The sequence below is a fragment of the Micromys minutus genome, assembly GCF_963924665.1.
Source record: "Micromys minutus genome assembly, chromosome: 6".
Taxonomy (NCBI): Eukaryota; Metazoa; Chordata; class Mammalia; order Rodentia; family Muridae; genus Micromys; species Micromys minutus.
Genome location: NC_137975.1, coordinates 26,345,310 through 26,364,386, shown reverse-complemented (window position 1 = coordinate 26,364,386; position 19,077 = coordinate 26,345,310). Strand labels below are relative to the sequence as shown.

Genomic DNA, 19,077 nt, shown 5'->3' with positions numbered 1-19,077 from the left:
GCTTCGAGGATGAGGAATGGACCGGTGACCCACTCACCCCACCGACTTCCATCGAAGGGTGGTGAGGAGCCTGTGTGAAGCAGGAAGAAGGGTTGTGCGCCACAAGGGAGGGGACAACCCCAGGGGGTTAGAGGCGGTGGCCGCCCCCGCATTCCTCGGGGGCGGGGCGCAGGGTGGTGCGTCGCCTCAAGGCGGGGCCTGCCAGGACCGGAGGAGCGACCGGCCTTCCTGGCGGGTGAGCAACCGCTCAGGGAACCATGGAGAGTGGCGGAACCGGCAGCCGCTGCGGCGTGGCCCGGCGGCCGCTGCACTCGGCCCAAGCCGTGGACGTGGCCTCGGCCTCCAGCTTCCGTGCCTTCGAGATCCGGCACCTGCACCTGGACCTGCGGGCGGAGTTCGGGCCTCCGGGCCCGGGCCCCGGGAGCCGCGGACTGAGCGGCAGGGCGACGCTGGATCTGTGCTGCCTGCTCCCCGAGGGCGCCTCGGAGCTGCGGCTCGACTCGCACAGCTGCCTGGAGGTGACGGAGGCCACGCTGCGGCGGGGGCAGCCCGGAGACCAGCAGCCGCTCGCGGAGCCCGTGCCTTTCCACACACAGCCCTTCTCGCACTACGGCCAGGCCCTGTGCGTGGTCTTCCCGCAGCCCTGCTGTGCCGCCGAGCGCTTCCAGCTGGAGCTCACCTACCGCGTCGGGGAGGGACCCGGGGTGAGTGCGCGCCGTGCGCCCGGGCCACCGGCCTTTCCCAGCCCCCTTGGCCAGCCTGCGGCTCGTAGGCAGCCCAGAGCCGGAGAGCAGGAAACCTGGCCCTGCTTTGCAGCTTCCTCGGGAGATCCCCGCGCGCCAACTCTGGATTCTGGCCCCCTGGTCCCCCATTCCTGGGCTCGAACCTCTCCAGCCGGTGCTGTGTTCCTCCTGCAGGTCTTTCTTGCTTCCCTGGCCTCAATCCGGATCATTTGCTTTAGATTGACCTGCATTGTCTCTGTCACACACGTGCTAGACCAACTTGTCCGCTATTCTGTGTGTTTTCGGGCTGAGAAACTTGATACACAAACTTTGCTTTTTATTTTGTTTTGTTTTGTTTTATAATTTTCCTTGCCGAAGCCTGGACAGTGTTGGTTAATTAGCTGGATGCTGACAGGGTCCTCTCTCTTGTGCAAGCAAGCCCTTTTGGTTGCACGGGTTTAAACAGCCCATGAAGCCCAGATAATCATTTTTGCTTCCTCCTTTGAAATCCTGCATTTGACTTAAAAGAATCTGAGCAAGAATGACAATGTGTAGCCGATACTCTAGGATTTATACTAATTTGGTCTTCTCAATAACTGTTGGTTGCTTCTTAAGTTTTCGAAGTGGACAAATACTAGAAGTTAGGTAACTATGTATTGGACGTCTGTAAGAGTGACAGCGTTCGGCTGGCTTTCAAGGTTCACCAAAGCTGTTTGCAGACTATTGGAGTTTGCTTATCCAGCTAACAGTTCCCCTTTACTGACCCAAAGAGCACTTGACTTCCTCCTTTGATTGGAATGAACCTTGTCATAGAACTTGTTAGGGAAACTGAAAGTCCAAAGCACCGTGGTCTAACCTAGCACCAAAGGCAAAGTCAAGTTCTCTACCCTGTCTGGAAGGAAGCTTGACATTGGGAAACATCTTTGGTTCTTGTGCTATATCTTGAGTCCCAATTTTCAGTGGGAGCTAGAAATGAAAAACAGGATTGGAAAACTAAACCCTCCCTAAATTTGCACACTCCAAAGGTGGCAAAGTCAACAGCAGAATCCATTTTGAATTTGCAGTCCTCCTGCCTCAGCTTCCTGAGCACTGGGACCCCTGGCAATGTGCCATCATGCCTGGCTGGTATCAGGTGTTTATATATAGAAAGTTCACCGGATGTCGTCAGGTGTTTAGACAAGTGCCTTGCACATCTTAGGAGACCCTGCCTCATTAGCCTTCCTCTGTCTTTAAGTTAAGCAGAATCAATTGTCCTTCAAGACATCTCGACTGAGGCTACTCTCTGCTTTCCAAAGAACTGTTGTTTGGACTGTGGAGGTCTTCACTAAAGACACTGGCATGCATTCCTTTTTTGCTTTTGCAGCCATTCTAATGAGCATGCTCCCCCAAGCACTGCAGCATCCTTTCCCAGAATTCACATGGGCGGTAGGTAGTACACACAGGTCTCCTCATTTCTCCGTTCTGTTTGTTTCCTTTTGCATCATTTAAGAACAAACAAAACAAAAACACTCTGAGCAAAGATGGTGGATGGATGATGAACTGGGTTTCCTAAGATGTGTAAGGCACTTGTCTAAATACTTGACAAAATTCGATGAACTTTATGTATCTCATGCCTGATACCAGCCAGCCATGATGGCGCGTTGCCAGGGGTCCCAGTGCTCAGGAAGCTGAGGCAGGAGGACTGCAAATTCAAAATAACAACCGAAGGCAGATTAACAGCATACTGGGCAGATGGTACACAGCTCTTTACTTGTTTTCCACAATTTCCATTTCCCTATTAGCATCTGGTCAGTCAGCGCCAGCACACACCAACTGTCAGCACTAACCAGGCTCCGTGGACTTTACCTGGATCTTAGTTTTTTACCTGCTTCCTTTTCTGATGCAGGAGCCCAGCCAAAGCAGTACTTTGTGGTAGCTGCCCGTCTTTGAGTTTGTCGGGCTTTCCTGGTTTTGTTTTGTTTTTTTCTGATCTTAACAGTTTGGAGGACTGCTGGCCAGGTACGTTATAGAATGCTCTTCTACTGAAAAATTTCAGATGTTTTTTCCCCCATGACTAGATGATTAGACTGGAACTGTAAATTCTGGAGGGGGAAATTCAGAGGTGCAGTGCCACTTGGATCACACTGTATTGAGTCTGTAGTATCAACGTGTCATCCAAATGCCGGGGTTGACCTCAGTCATTCCCCCATATTAGTATTTGTTATCCTTTCTCCTGTGTCACCCGACTTCCACGCTACACTGTAGTTATTGGAAGACTAATTGCATTTATTCTACTTGAGCAAAAGCAGGCAAAGAAAAACTCAACATCAAAATTTAAAGACACTTTCTTATGTGTCTTTAAAGTGTCTTAGATCCTTGTTTTCAAAGCCCTTCCTTCTGCCTACTCAGGCCTGCCTCATACCAGTCTGCCCAGAGCCTTCGCAGTTCCCAGGCCCCCCTTTCCTCTCTCACCTGCTAAAGAAAGGCTTCTCTCCTTCCTTCCAACATCTGACTCTTGCTTGCCCTTAAAGGTTTGATCAGATACTTTTCTTTCACCTCTGAAACCTTTCTAGAACAGTGTAACCCATTGTTCAATTTTAAATGGACACACGTTCATACAAAACACACATGAACAGTTTAACCTATGCTGTGTATGGTTTCCTTTTGCTATGGGCAGAACTAAGGTGGCTGCTTTTCATGATAGAGCTTTGGCTTTCTTACTGCTAGACAACTACGACATTAGTCATAGCCCCAAGCACTCAGAAAGGAGACATGGGGTAACTAAGAAAGCTACATTTGTGTCATAGAAACAACTGGTGGTTGAGAGCCAGCTTGTGACAAAATAACCTTGCGCTACAGATAGTTTAGTTTCTGACGGTTTATCAGAAACTAAGGTACACTGGGACATCTTACCATACTTGTATAATTCGAGGTCTCTGTCCCCACTTCTGGGCTTTTCTGAAGGATCACTGGAAGAAATACCTTAAAGGGAGATCCAGTCTACCCAGATATGGGAGAGATTAGGAGTTAATTTACTACATGCAAGGATGATTTAACCAACTTATAAGTATTCATTAAAAATATAAATAAAATCCGGGCCAGGCATGTGCTACATTACAACCCTCTCAAAACAAACAAACATCTTGCTCTGGTTAGATGGGAAAGTGCTACAGCCAGAACACAGGGGAGGACAGAATCTCATCTCAGTCTGAGGCTCTGACAGGATTCCTGAGATGCCCACGGGATACAGTGATTCCCATGCAGTGTCTGCCCTGAGGTGTGGGCATGAGACCATGGCCTATTCCAGTGTACATTAAGCACACACTTGAACTGGACAGTCAGGGACAGACTGGCTAGCAGGAAGGTCTAAATGATTATGAAATGTCCTGAAAATGTCCCATGTCAGCTAGCTCCTTTCTCTGTTCATGATCTGCCTGTTCTGAGATGCTTCTCTGTTCTCTCTTAGGTTTGCTGGTTGGCTCCTGAGCAGACAGCAGGAAAGAAGAAGCCCTTCGTCTATACCCAGGGTCAGGCGGTCTTAAACCGAGCCTTTTTCCCTTGTTTTGACACTCCAGCAGTGAAATGCACATATTCGGCTCTGGTTGAGGTAATGTGACTTAACTTAGTAAGCTTGAGATTATGAATGAGTCGATGGCTTAGCACTTCTGTTCTTCCAGAGGACTCCAGTTTAGTTCTTAGCACCCACATCAGGTGGCTTACAACTGTCTATGACTCTTTGTCCAGGGGTCTAGCATCTCATGGGCACCTTCATTTATATTTACATTTCGGAATTCTCTCTCTCTCTCTCTCTCTCTCTCTCTCTCTCTCTCTCTCACACACACACACACACACACACACATAATTAAAACATATTAAAATAAATGTTTCTTTAATGTTAAAAAAAAAAAGCCAGGCACAATAGTACATGTCTATAATCTCAGCCCTGAGGAGGCAAAGACACAAGAATCATGAGTTCAATGCCAACCTAGCCCATCTAGTCAGACCCCATCTCAGAGAAAGACAGAGACAGAGAACATAACTTCAGACCCACCAGGTCCCATTTTGGTCGGTAACTTATTACATCCACCCAGTGGAATCTCTGAACAGTCTGCTCTTGTGAAGTTTTCCATCTGCAGCTGTTGCTGTTTGAGACAGCATCTTACCATGTAGCCCTGGCTAGCCTGGAATTCTCGATGTAGAGCAGGCTGGCCTCAGAGATCCTGAGTGCTGGTATTAAAGGCACCTGTCACCAAGTTTCATCTATTGGCAGAAATTTTACGCAGTCCAATCCCATCAGTGTGAGCTTTTGAAACCTTTGTGTTCTCCAGGACGGACTCCAAGTCATCACTGTCACTGCTTCCGATCGTACTATTTATCAAGTTAGGCCAGAGAGGCCTTTGTGGCAGGCACGGTTATGTAATTCAAACAGCCAGAAAGAGAGAGGCAGGGGGACCGTCAAAAGTTCCAGGTCAGCTGAGGTACACACAGCAAGTTCCAGACTAGTCGAGGCTGCGTGGAAATACTTCACTTGAAAGGGAACAAATCGATAGATACTCAAGCGAAGGAGGCTTTGTGGGTGAGGTGTCCTACATCTTCTCTGTGGCCAGGTTCCTGATGGCTTCACAGCTGTGATGAGTGCAAGCACATGGGAGAAGAGAGGACCAAATCAATTCTTCTTCCGGATGAGCCAGCCCATCCCCTCCTATCTGATAGCTTTGGCCATTGGAGATCTGGCTTCAGCTGAGGTTGGACCCAGGTAAGAAACACTCGCTAGTCAAGGTTGGATTGTCCCGATAAAACGGCTCTTGGGGGTAGTGTGGGATCCTGTGTCTGCTGTCTTCAGATTCGGAGTAGGTTGGTAGAGGTTCTAGATTTCCTCTCTTCCTCCTCCCTGCCCCTCCTTTTTCCTTTCTTCTGTGTCTAAGCGATGAGCCCACCAGTCCTGCTGGTACAGCAGCAGCTGCTGGAGCTATAGTGGAGTCTCATGGATGGAGGCAGCCGCTCAGTCAGGTGAGCACCTGGTGCTCAGGTGGAAGTTCTAGAAGACTGATCTCGATTAGTAACTAAGCACTGAGCTCCTTCTAGCCACTGTATGTATCTCTGTGCCAAAACCCATTTCCTCCGGCTCTGGATTCTGCAAATCTTGGATCTCATTGCATCCTTTTAAAGGGAAAAAGACTGTCCTTTCTGTCTGCTGCAGATGCCTTGGTCTAGACATGATATGCTATGTCATGATGCTAGGTGGATTTAGGCAAAAAGGTATTTTGTACCGTTTGTTGAGGCAAGAATGTCAGCCAGGAGCTGGGCACAGTGGCACACACCAGCAACCCCAGTTACTAGGGATGCTGAGACAGAAAGTATCAAGTTCAAAGCCAGCCAGGGCTGAATAGAATAATCCTATCTAAAACCAGAAGAATAGATTTTTTTTTTTCCAGATTTTCATATCATCTCTCTCTGCAGCTTAATCCTGCTGTGAAAGGGTCGAAGCTTGGGATGCACAGTCCAGGCCCTTTTCCTGCCTCTCTTGTTCCTTAGCTCTGGTTTTACAGCAGGGGATATAATATACCCTGAGCTATATTCCCAGCACTACCATACCACTCTCTAAAGACAAGATGTTATCATATTCCTAACAGTCAGGGAGGTCATCTTTGTCACCAGAGGATTTTTCCTCTGATTGCAAGATAAGAAATGGCCTGTGGTTTGAGGATGTGTTTGTCCTAACATTCTATTAGCAGAGTATGAAGTGAACTATGTATGGTGATGCACATCTTTGATCTCACCCTGAGGGCAGAGTCAATAGGAGCTCTGTGAGTTTGAGGCCAGCCAGGGCTACACAGTGAGACCTCACCTTCAAACAAACAAGATGGCGTATGAGTTGATCATAATAGCAATGGGAAGATGTCAGGATCCATGCCATATGACAGAAGGCATATTATAGAATATTCTTTTGATCCCTCTATAAAAAATTGACCCAAATACTACTCAGCTATTAAAAACAATGACTTTATGAAATTCCTAGGAAAATGGATGCATCTCGAGAATATCATCCTGAGTGAGGTAACCCAGTTACAAAAGAACAGACATAATATGCAGTCACTGATAATTGGATACTAGCCCCAGAAAGCTCTGAATACCCCCAGAAACAACTCACAGACTATATGAAGTTAAAAAAAAAAAAGGCCAAAAAGTGGAAGCCTCAGTCCTTCTTACAAAAAAAAAAAAAAAAAACAAACAAAAAATCCCAATAAGGTTTCTCAGAGTGGGGTACACCTAGACCTTAAATCATTAATAACTCAAGAGCTAAGAAGATAGCCTTGTGGCAATATTTGGTATTTAAAAATCATTATCTTTACCCACCAAGAAAACTTTGACTATTTCCATGTTACATTTTGTTTTACTTTATGATCATTGTAAATAGTAAGATTTCAATGCATACTATCAAACCTTTAAAAATTCAAGTTCTGACAAAAATATATTCATATAGTTTTATGCTAAAATGCTTTTAATAATATGCACACATATCTGATTTTTTTAAAAATAAAGTTGTAAAGAAAAAAAAAATGACCCAAAAGCATGTCAAATAAGGTAACATGGTCCATTTAACTGGTGCTGATGGTGGTTCGGGGTGTAGGTCCGTTGATAAAATGCTTGCCTTGCATGCATGAAGCCTTGGTATGTCCGGTGCATAAGCCAGGGGTGTGGGACAGTGCTGTAATGTCAGCACTTACAAAGTGGAGGCAGGAGAATCCCAAGTTCAAGATCCTCCTCATCCACACAGCGAGGCAGCCTGGGCTACATGAGACCCTTCCTGGAAAAAAACAAAACAAAAGAAATAATGATGATGATTTCTTTATCCCCCATCAGGGGTGGACATCCCTTGTCCACCCGAGGGCTCATGGTGTATGTTAAATACCAGGGTCTCTGGCACAGTTTTCCTCCTATTCCGGATCCTGGTACCACAAGAGCATTCTGGGTAGAAAGTAAGAGGATGGAACCCAATGGCTGTTTTGTATATGATCCCTCCTAATTGTTCCCCAGACTCAGTGAGGTTGATAATATTTGCATCCTCTTGTGGATAACCAGCTGAGACTAGCTACTTAGGCAGGCCTTGGCTTCAGGAGTCCCTAATCCTGGTGTCAGCTTACCCTTGGAGTTAAGCGATCTTGGCCTGATCCCTGACTCTCTCAGCTTTGACTTCCTGTTTGGCCCTCTGTTCCTGATGGTGGTGTTGTTTCTCCCTCTTCACTTCTGATTTTCTCCTGTCTTTATTCTTTGGTTGATTGGTTGGTTGGTTGGTTGGTTGGTTGGTTGGTTGGTTGGTTGGTTGGTTGAAACACGGTCTTCCTATGTAGCCCAGAATGGCCTTCAACTCTCAATCCTCCGGCCTCAGCCTTTGAAATGCTGAGATTACAAGGCTCCGGTAAGACAGCTCATTGGGTAAAGGTACTTGCCTCAAGCCTGATAATCTAAGCTGAGTCATACGCAATAGAACTAGACTCCCTGACCAACATTGTGCCATGCACGTTTGCACATGCACATACATGCATTCATGTAAATAAATAATAAAAATCTTAATGCTGGTATTACACATGTGTACCACCTTGTTCACTAGCTCTTAATTTTCATGAAAAATTCAAGCTATAAAAAGTTGAAGGGACCATACACTGAACACCTGTGCACACCCCTGTTCTGCCATACTAGTTTTATTTATACATGGGCTTGTTTTTGTTGTAGACCATTTTTTTCCATTTTCAAAATTTCATAATTATATGCACATTTATTTGTCTGTGTGTGCATGTGTGCAAACACGTTTGTGTGCAATGTACATGTAGAGATCAGAGGATAACTTGCAGGAGTCACTGTTCTCTTTGCAGTAGGTGGGTCTCAGAACTCAGTCATCAGGCATGGCAAGCAAGTGCTTTTAACTCCTGAGCCAACTCAGTAGCCTGTTCTAGACCATTTAAAAGCCAGTATATCATGCTGTTCCTCTGAGGAGTGAAGGCCATTCTAGCTTCATTATGAAGTAAAGACAATGTCATTTGGCACCTAAAAGAACTGTCAACTTTTCCATGAATATTACTACTCTTATCTCAGAAGACAATTCTTAATTCCAGGGATTTTATTATTATAGTGTATGTGTTCATGTGTGTACACCTGTAGCCCTGGAACTCTCCATGTAGACTCGGCTGCCTGGGGCTCACAGAGATCTACCTGTCTCCCCCTCCCAAGTGGTGGGATTGAAGAGTTACACCATCACATCTAGCCATTATCAGAATCCCTTCATCTATCCCATAAATAGGAAGAAGGAAAGTAATTGTGTTGCTTTATGAAGGTCTCTTAAATACTGTCTTTTTTATCTGATATTGTTTTGTTTTGTTTGAAATAGGGTCTCACTTTATAGCCCTATCTTGGAACTCACAGCAATCCTCCTGCTTCAGCTTCTCCAATGCTGAGATTACAGGCCTGAGTCCTATATTCTGTTTTATTTTATAGTCACATTTGCAGGATTGAATTTAGTTTCTGTAGATATCATGTGGGTTTAAGCCCTGTAGCCTAGAGGGGCTTCCTGGCACCTCCCTAAGGCAGTCTTAGGTTCTCATACCCAAGTATGACGAGCAGCCTTTTGGGGCTGAACGAAGTCTGATCTCATCTCTCCTGTGTGAATCGCTGGCCACATGTCCACATTGCATTGGCTCAAATATGGGACCAAGGTGGTTCTACAGGTGGTTTGCGTGGCTGAAGCAGTCTCTGAGCATTCTTCTTTCTCTCTGTGCTTAGGAGCCGGGTGTGGGCAGAGCCTTGCCTGATTGAAGCTGCCAAGGAGGAATACAGTGGGGTCATAGAAGAATTTCTGGCAACAGGAGAAAAGCTTTTCGGACCCTATGTTTGGGGAAGGTGTGGTATCAGTTAATGGATGTGTTTCATGAAACCGAGTAGCAGTTTTCTACACTCCCTGGGGCACTCTCCCTTCCTCTGTCTCCTAGAGCCAGGCTTCCTCATCCCAGAAATTCAAGAGAGGAAGCAAAGAAGAAGGGACGAGCTCAGCTCCTTGAGGCTGCTAAAGGAGTCTGGGAGGAACAGTTGTTGAAATCATTTAAGTGCTCTGCCAGACTAGAGGTGGGGAGAGTGGAGATACCCCAGGGCCTTGCTAGCATGTCTTTCCTCTTTGTGGGAAGTTACTTTAAAGTCTTCAAGCTGCAGGCTTGGAGATACAGGGCTATCTTTATGATGCCACGCTGGCCTCTGGGGTCATAAGTGTGATGGAGCTAAGAGCATGCTCATAGCCAGTTTGGGAAGAGAGTAAAACAGGACTCAGCTGCCTTTCAGAGAACGGGCATGAAGGCAGGGGTGCTTCCTGGGGTGGCACCCCGAGGCCCAGGCTTCATTTTCACAAGGCCTGTCTGTTTCGTGGCTGCAGCTCTGGGTCTGAGGAGGATGGAGAAGTGAGGTCTGCTCTGGAGAATCAGGGCCTCCCCTGACTTCATTTTCTTGGCAGGTATGATTTGCTCTTTATGCCACCTTCCTTCCCATTTGGAGGAATGGAGAACCCTTGTCTGACCTTTGTCACCCCGTGCCTGCTAGCAGGGGACCGCTCGTTAGCCGACGTCATCATCCATGAGATCTCCCACAGTTGGTTTGGGAACCTAGTCACCAATGCCAACTGGGGGGAGTTCTGGCTTAATGAAGGGTTCACCATGTATGCCCAGAGGAGGATCTCCACCATCCTGTTCGGTAAGGTGCCATCCCTTCCAAGCACCTGGCTCCATTTTGAGCGCCACCTGCTCCTGTGGTCTCATCGTGTGGGGGGGCATGAAGGGAGGCGGGACTTAGCAGGAAACTGTGGGGTTTTTCGTTATTCATTTTTATTGTGTGAGTGGTTTGCCTGCATGCATGTATGTTCAACATATGAGTGCCTGGTCCTTGCGGAGGTCGGAAGATGACATCAGATCCCCGGAACACGAGTTACGGGGGCTGTGAGTCACTGTGTGGGTGCTGGAATTGAAGCCAGGTCCTCTGCAAGAGCAGTCAGGGCTCTTAACCTCTGAGCCATCTCTCCAACCCCATTTAAATTTTCTTTTGTATTTATTGCTTGTTTTTGTGTTGCTTGGGACAGACCTCACAGCAGGCCAGCCTAGAACTCACTGTGTAGACCTGGCTTGCCTTGAATTCACACAGATCACCTATCTGCCTGCCTTCGCTTTCTGAGTTCTGGGATGAAAGCCCCACACCCAGCACTTTGGGGCATTTTTGAGGCAGGTCTTGGGCTGAGGATACAATTCATTTGTTCAGTTGGCAAAGTGCTTTCCTAGGGCCAATCTCCAGTACTGAAGGGCAGGGTTCAGGCAAGTTATTGCTATCTGGGCTCTTCTGGTCTGGAACTCATTATATAAACCAGGTCAGACTCCTCCCCCTGCCTCTACCTTCTAAATGCTGAATTTCTGTTTGCAAGAATGAAAGGTCAGACGTCTGGAGGTTCGGTTTGTTTGATGCTCAGGGTCTCATTGAGCATCTCTGGCTGGCCAGAACTTAACTGTACAGACCAGAGATCCTTGCCTCTGCCTCCCGAGCACTGGGAGCAAAGTCATATGCCGTTCCTTCTCACATCAATGGTTTTAAACTAGTTTGATAATAATATATAACTTTTTTTAATTCTTAAAAATAATTAAAAGCATTTAAAATATTTTTAAAACTTTTCATTAAATTGAATAGGGTTTGGGCTGGTAACTTAGCCCATTTGGTAGAGTGATTGTCTGGCATGCACAAAGCCTGGGGTTTGATTCTCAGTACTGAGGGCTGGGGGTGGGGTGGGGTGTGGATGTTGATAAAGTTCAATAGCTCACTGGCTGAGTACTTGCCTAACATGCATGAGTCTCTGGGTTCTGTTGCAGACGTAAAACTGGGCATGATGGTGCATGCCTGTGACCTTCATGCTCAGAAGGTCAAAGCTAGTGGGGCCAGCCTGAGCTACAGGAGCCCTGTCTCAAAAAGAAAAAGAGATATTTTGACAACCATTTTTATATGTCAGGGCATACCTCTGGAGATTTCAGGAAGGAGGGCAATGAGAAACACAGCGCCCTGGCAGAGATGGCACCCAGCTCTGACCCCTGCACTCAGGAGGCAGAGGAAGACAGAGCTCTGTGAGGTCAAGGCTAGCCTGGTCTACAGAGCAAGTTCCGAGACAGCTAGGGATGATAGAGAAACCCTGCCTTGAAAAAACAAACAAACAAACAAAACCCAACCAAAACAAAACAACAACAAAATCCCCATCACCACTAGGTCTGAACACGGTAGACTTTCAATGTGTGTTATCTTTTACTTCCCCAAAAGTTTGACCAGTGCTGTACTCAAAGTGCACAGAGCAAGATCTTGTTTGTGAATCTCTTAATCAGCCATAAAGAATCCTGGGCATGGTGACTCATGGTTGTGAGTTCTTACCACTGGGGAACTAAAGCAGGAAGGTCACAAGTTTGAGGCCAGCCAGGGTCATCTAGTAGGATGCTGTCTTGTTGGCCATGGTGCCTGAGCTGACTTCAAGGGTAGCCTAAACTACATAGTAAGTTTAGCTCAGCAGAGCTAAAGCTGGAATCCCATAGTATATCTTTAACTGAGGCCAAGGGAGGCTCAGAGTCAGAACATGTAGTAAGCAGAGGAGTCGAAGTGTGTGTGTGGAAGTCAAAGAACAGCTTTCTGCAATGGCTTCTCTCCGTTTGAAATAATATTGGTGATTGATTGAAGGTACTAGGGCTTGGTGGCAGGCTCCTTTACCCACTGAACCACGCCTCTGGTTCCCAAGGTACTGTTTTTAAAGCCAGAAGAAAAATTTAAAAGACAGTTGATTTTTTTAAAAATATACTTATTTATTCATTTAACGTATGAATATACTCTGGCTGTGTTCAGACACACCAGAAGAGGGCATCGGATCCCATTACAGATGGTTGTGAACCACCATGTGGTTGCTGGGAATTGAACTCAGGACCTCTGGAACAGCAGTTGGTGCTCTTAACCACTGAGCCATCTCTCCGGCCCTGCCCCCCCCCTCCCTTTTTTTCTTTTTTTGAGACAAGGTTTCACTATGTAGCCCTGGATGGCCTGGGATTCACTGTGTAGACCAGACTGACCTTAAACTCAGAAGGATCCACCTGCCTCTGCTACCCTGGAGCTGGATAAGTAAAGGCCTGTGCCACCATGCCCAGGCTAAATGCTTGATGTTTTTGAAGGTGACAGTTTCTTTTGTACAACAGGATCATCAGAGGAAAACTATTTTAAGTTTCCTAGAGACCAAGTTGTTACCTAAAAATAAAAATACATTCATTCCTGTTAACAAGGAAAGATTTCCCTAGTCCTTGTGGGAGAGACCCACATGTCAGGTTAACCAAACCTCTGTATATCCCAGAGGATCAGGGAGCTAGGGAGGGGCTGAGTCATGTTCCATGTTACTCTGGGAGGTAATGCCATTGAGCCTCAGGCCACAAGGGGACAGCACAGTACCTCTGTGGGAAAATGTGGACTTGGTAAACTTGGGGTTTGTGGTTTGTTTTTGGCCAGGAGCTGCTTACACTTGCTTGGAGGCCGCAACGGGGAGGGCTCTGCTGCGGCAGCACATGGATGTGTCTGGAGAGGAAAACCCACTCAACAAGCTTCGGGTGAAGATTGAACCAGGTCCAGAAGGCTCCTCTGTCTCCCCCCTCCAGTAAATTACGCTTGGAGCCCCAAGTTAGTCTGAGCCACATGTTAGAATGCTTTCTTTTAGTAGTGGACCACCAGAGTGCTCTGGCCATCCCCTGTTCTGTAGACCAACTGAACACAACCATCTCAGCCACTAAGTTCTTAATGACTTGTACAGGTTCTCTCTCATTCTTTTTTATCCTTGTCTCAGAAGGGAAGCTTGTAAATTGTGTTAGCTTCCCATTACAGAAATGGGCAAATTCAGTGACTTGCCCAAGGTCATGCACCTGTCAGCTCGGGACTTCCTGCTTTCTAGCTTTTTTTTTTTTTTTTTTTTTTAGTTTCACGTGTGACTAACCTAAAACCCTTTTGTGCAACTGAAGCGTGTCCTCTCTGGTGCCACTGACTGTAAAATGAACTTTTTGTACATTGGTGATTAGCTTAAGTCTAGGACAGTTGTAAAAACAATATCTGGGATATTGACTGTGTAGATGGTGACCAACAGGACTCAAAAGTCTGAGCATGTTCAGCCCTAAAAGTTAGTGAAGGAAATATGCTAGCTCTCCCTGACCCTCTTAGATCCATAGTTACTGACCCTCTGCTATATTACCTTTGACGTGCCAAGGGGGGGACCATCGATGGCCTAGAAACCTTGGCTGTACTGGGGAGGGTGTAGTCTGAGCGATTCCAACTGTAAGTCTGAGAAGGTGCTTACAGACACTCAGTCCTGTCTGCTCTCCTTTCTGCCAGGCGTTGACCCCGATGACACCTACAATGAGACCCCCTACGAGAAAGGTTACTGCTTTGTCTCATACCTGGCCCACCTGGTGGGTGATCAGGATCAGTTCGACAAGTTTCTCAAGGTACAGTCTACTGTCCGTGTGGGGAGAAGGACGAGGAGCAGGGAAAGCAGCCAGGCCAGAGTGATGGGGAAGAGGTAGGGGCACATTCACAAGAGGTAAGGGGTCAGAGAGAGCCTGAGAGATGGGGGGAGACTCTGCTCCCCAGGGTGGCCAGAGAGACAACAGCCACGTCCCTCTTCACAGGCCTATGTAAATGAGTTTAAATTTCAAAGTATCTTGGCTGAAGATTTTCTGGAATTCTACCTGGAGTATTTCCCTGAGCTGAAGAAGAAGAGAGTAGATTCCATTCCAGGTAAGCAGAGAGACTGGACTGTGGGCTTCCAAGAACTCAGAATGAGCACGACGAGACAGGAAAACATGGACTCATAGGTTCCTGGTGAATTGCCATTTGGAGAGCCAGCCCAGGACCCCAGGCTCTGTTCAGTGAATGACAACTGGTGGCTGGGGTGGAGTTCCATGGTCCAGCATATGCCTAGTGTATGTAAGACCCTGGCCTCAACTCAATCCCGAGAGAGAGAGAGAGAGAGAGAGAGAGAGAGAGAGAGAGAGAGAGAGAGAGAGAGAGAGAGAGAGAGAGAGGAGGCAGACTTCAACTTCTGGATTGGCAGTGTAGTTCAGGTCGTAGAACACTTGTTTGTAGTATATGAGGGCCCGAGTTTGACCCCCTGCACCAAAACATAAAAGCAAATGAAAAAAATCTCTTTTTAAGTTGAACTTAAGTGCTTTGGAGTCCAAGGCAGCCAATAGCCATAACTTTTAAGATCAGCCTGGGTTATATGGTGAGTTTAAGTCAAACAAAATAAAAAACTTTGGGCATGACTTCAACCCCAGCTCTTGGGGGAGGTAGGGACAAGAGGGTAAGGGTTGATAAGCCTCTTGGTTCCAGTGAGTTTAAGGCCAGTGTGTGTGAGCTATGTGAGACCTTGTGTCAGGAAGACAGAGAACCAGAGCTGACTTCAATTCTCAGAGGGTTGCTGTGACCTCTGCTGTCCAGATTAGTGTCCTGAGCTCATGGTGAGGTCTCCTTGGGTCCTGTAAGCAAAGGGAAATCCTGGCCGCAGGGAAGCGCTACTTCCTCATAGAGCAGGGAGGATGTCCCCTAAATGGCCCAGACAGTCCCTTAGCAAGACACACCCCTTGTTGGGACAGGAACTCTGATTCACTCTGATTGGTTTGGTGAAGTCAAACCTTGGTAGCACCTTGTCTTACAGTTGGCTGGAGGCCTGGATTTCAAGGTCATGAGACTAACGAATAATAGTTAATAATTACTGAGCGCTTACTATGCACCAGGCAGTACGCTAAGCTTTTAATGTGTATTTGCTCATTTAATCTTCATAACTGTCAACTAAGGTGGGGCCTAGCACCCCCATTTTACAAACAACTGAGGCGCCAAGAGTAAAATAACATGCTCCTGGCCTCCCAGAGCCTTGTGGCAGAGTTAGGATGGGAAGCTAGGCAGCCTGGACTTGGATCCTGGTGCTAACCCACCATGCTGTTAGGACAGGAAGAGCAGGGTGAGCTTGGTTAGAACTGTGTCTGTCACCTGATGACAGAGTGCTAATTTCAAAGCAAAAACAAGTTCCACAGTAGAAACAGGCATAGTCCAGTGTTACTGTGAGCGTCTCCAGGTGCCAACTAGCCAGGACCCCACAGATGGGGAAATGGGACTTGCATGCTCAGGAAATTGCTTCGGCACGTTGACTGTTCGAGAGTTCTAACAGGGTCTGCTTTTCTTTTACCTGTGAGGTTTTGAGTTTGATCGATGGCTGAACACCCCCGGCTGGCCCCCCTACCTCCCCGACCTCTCCCCCGGGGACTCACTCATGAAGCCAGCTGAAGAGCTGGCAGAGCTGTGGGCGACCTCAGAGCCAGACATGCAAGCTATTGAAGCAGTGGCCATCTCTGCCTGGAAGACCTACCAACTTGTCTACTTCCTGGATAAGATCCTGCAGAAGTCTCCTCTCCCTCCTGGTAAAGACAGTGGGATACCTCCTCAGCATCCTGGATCCAGGCTGCTTGGGTGCACAGCTTCATGTCCGAGGAGGCTCAGAAGTGATTTGGCCTCTAAGCGACTCCCGGGTAGAAAGGAGGCCAACACTTCACAAGACTCTGCCATCAGAACAGTGATGGTTACACACACACACACACACACACACACACACACACACACACACACACGTGCCAAGGAGATCAAATTCATAAAGCCTGGCATTGATCAGGGCCCCAAGACCCTCTCTAAACTCTGTTTCTGTTAGGCCATTTAATCCCCATGATTACTTCGTGAAGGGACAGTATGCTTTTAATCCCCTAGTCACAGAGACTCTAGCAGAACAGCACCAGTAACTGATACTAAGTTGTTGGGCTAAGATTTGAACCTAGTCACCAAAACTTTTTTTAAATTTAAGAGTTATTTTAAAGATTTATTGAAGTGTGTTTTTGTTTGTCTGTCCCATGTATATGGGCACCCATGGGTGCCAGAAGCAGGTTTTAAATCCCCTGGAGTTGTGGTTACAAGTTGTAAACCATCTGATGTGGATGCTGGGAACTGAACTGAGGTCCTTGGGGAAAAGCAGCCAGTGCCCCCAGCCACTGAGCCACCTCCATCATCTGATGCTTTGTTGTTGCCCATTTCAGAAATCATAGTCATCAAATCCCTGTGAGTCACCTCTCTGGACATAGGAGTTTTCATACTAAGAATAAGTAACCGAACACATTCGGATTCCAAAGCTGGATCCAGATGTATTAGATAATGGTAGGAGGGAACACGTGGAAAAGAGCATCGAGTCTGGAGTGAGGTTAAAGGTACTAGAGCATCATCATGGGACACATGAGCAGAATGGATGGGGAGAGGTGGGTGGTAAGAGAAACCCCTAGCTTTCTGCCAGGGCTTTTGGAGGGAATGAGGGCAGACACTCAGCCCTGACAGTGAGCTTTCTGAGCTCCTCAGCTGGTCACCAACAGCCTGTCACTTTCTCTTTTCTAGGGAATGTGAAAAAACTTGGGGAGACATACCCAAAGATTTCCAATGCTCAGAATGCTGAGTTACGGCTAAGATGGGGTCAAATCATCCTTAAGAATGACCACCAAGAGGAGTTCTGGAAAGTGAAGGACTTCTTACAGAGTCAGGTGGATAATGACATCTCTGGTCCCCTCATAGGCTGTGGACCTCTATTATCATACCCGAGGACTTAATGCGCGTCGAGCCACAGGAGAGCCTTGTGTGTCTGGCCCCTGAGGGACCCTCCTGATCATGCTGGTGCTGGTGTAACTCCCCAAAGCTTCATCCTGTAGAAAGAGAAGTTTGCAGGTTTAGGGAGCCTTTTGGAAATCAGCCGGTGAAGCCTAAGGGGATGAAGCTCCTTAGAGCTCACCGAAAACTGGGAAGAGGGCAGTGGGTAATTTGAGGACTAGTCATGCAAAAGAACAAAGGAGGTGAGTGAAGGTTGGTTAGACTGTGTCCCTGCTCCCTGGAGTTGTAGCACCAGCAGATGCCTATGAGAGTAACCCCTTAAGGCAGAAGGCTCTCCGATAAACAAACAGTATTCTCAACTCCAGAGCAAGGAGAAACTGAATGGATCCAAGGCAGTGCGTAGATGACATCTTCTGCCATTGCGTCTGTGTGGAGTGGGAATGGCAGGTCTGTGGAAGGTCCTCTGAACTCTCTGGCTGGTTGCCAAGCATCTGGAGCCCAGGCGCTTGCCCTGCAGCTGCCGTGCAGTGATGTGAATTTGATTTGTGGGGGTTTGGCTTGATTGCAGATGGACCTTACATGGCCCTGGGTTTTGGCTGTCATTGCCTTGGTGACTATCTGCCTCCAACTTTCCAAAAGTTTGTGGTCCCATTGTGTCAACCCATCATTTGTTTGTATTCGTAGATGGTCCCTCGTTACTAGGGTTTGGGGTTCACGCTAAACTTTATTTCCCCCAGGATCGTCTTCCACCCCGTAGAAGATACCAAAATCAGTACTTTCCATGGGAAGTACTTCATTCCCGCTCTGACCCCCCACATGGCTGCTGTTGGGGGAGGAGGGCTGAGAAGACCCATTGAGCCAGCTACTGAGGACAGGTGTCTGTGTTTCTTACAGGGAAAGCAGAAGTACACTCTGCCACTGTACCACACCATGATGGCTGGCAGCGAGATGGCCCGGACCCTTGCCAAGGACACCTTTGCAGCCACTGCTTCCCAGCTCCACAGCAATGTGGTCAACTATGTCCAGCAGATCCTGGTGCCCAAGGGCAGTTAGAGGCTCACCTGGGTGGTCCCTGCCTCTTGGCTTTCGCAGGCTTCCCGAAGAATTGTTCCTTCTCAAATTCATGTCCTTAAGCCAGTGTCCCGGAGTTTCTGTTCTCTGGGTTTGGGCCTCTGCCCCGGTGGCAGCTTCTAGTCTAGAGAGTCCCGAGAGTTCTAGAAGGTCCTCCCATGCTCCCCCTAGCCCAGGCTGCAGAGAGTAAAATGTCATTCTTTCTCTTTTCAAATAAATGTTTTTAAGCAAGAAGTAGATAAGTTGGAGTTTTATAGACTGACTCATTATGTTTAAGAAAGGTTCTCTCTCTCTCTCTGTGTGTGTGTGTGTGTGTGTGTGTGTGTGAGAGAGAGAGAGAGAGAGAGAGAGAGATATCAAGCTTGGGTCACCAGGCTTGGTGACAAGTATTCTTACCCACTAAGCCATCTTACCAAGCCTGGGGTTTTGTGTTTTGCAAGACTCATTATGCAGTTCTTTCTGACCTGGGATTCACTATGTGGACCAGGTTCAAACCTGAGGTGATCCTTCTGCCTCCCGAGTGCTGGGGTCACAGCTGGTGTCCTTTTGTATCATGTGCTCACGGTTGCCCACCCCATGGCTGTTC

General features: G+C 47.3%; 1 protein-coding gene across 2 annotated transcripts; it reads left to right on the top strand.

Moving 5' to 3' along the window:
- The first annotated feature begins 226 nt into the window (after nt 1–226).
- RNPEP (arginyl aminopeptidase) lies at nt 227–18,717 on the top strand. Of its 2 annotated transcripts, XM_080918419.1 has the most exons (11): nt 227–704; nt 4,168–4,308; nt 5,309–5,457; nt 9,480–9,596; nt 10,198–10,433; nt 13,248–13,361; nt 14,118–14,230; nt 14,414–14,522; nt 15,977–16,201; nt 17,214–17,356; nt 18,315–18,717. In XM_080918419.1, the coding sequence occupies exons 1-11, from the start codon at nt 258–260 to the stop codon at nt 18,471–18,473; spliced, it is 1,953 nt and encodes a 650-aa protein (XP_080774545.1). In that variant the 5' UTR covers nt 227–257; the 3' UTR covers nt 18,474–18,717. The 2 variants fall into 2 exon arrangements, with proteins under 2 accessions (XP_080774545.1, XP_080774546.1); XM_080918420.1 differs by lacking the exon at nt 17,214–17,356.
- The last annotated feature ends 360 nt before the right edge of the window (nt 18,718–19,077 follow it).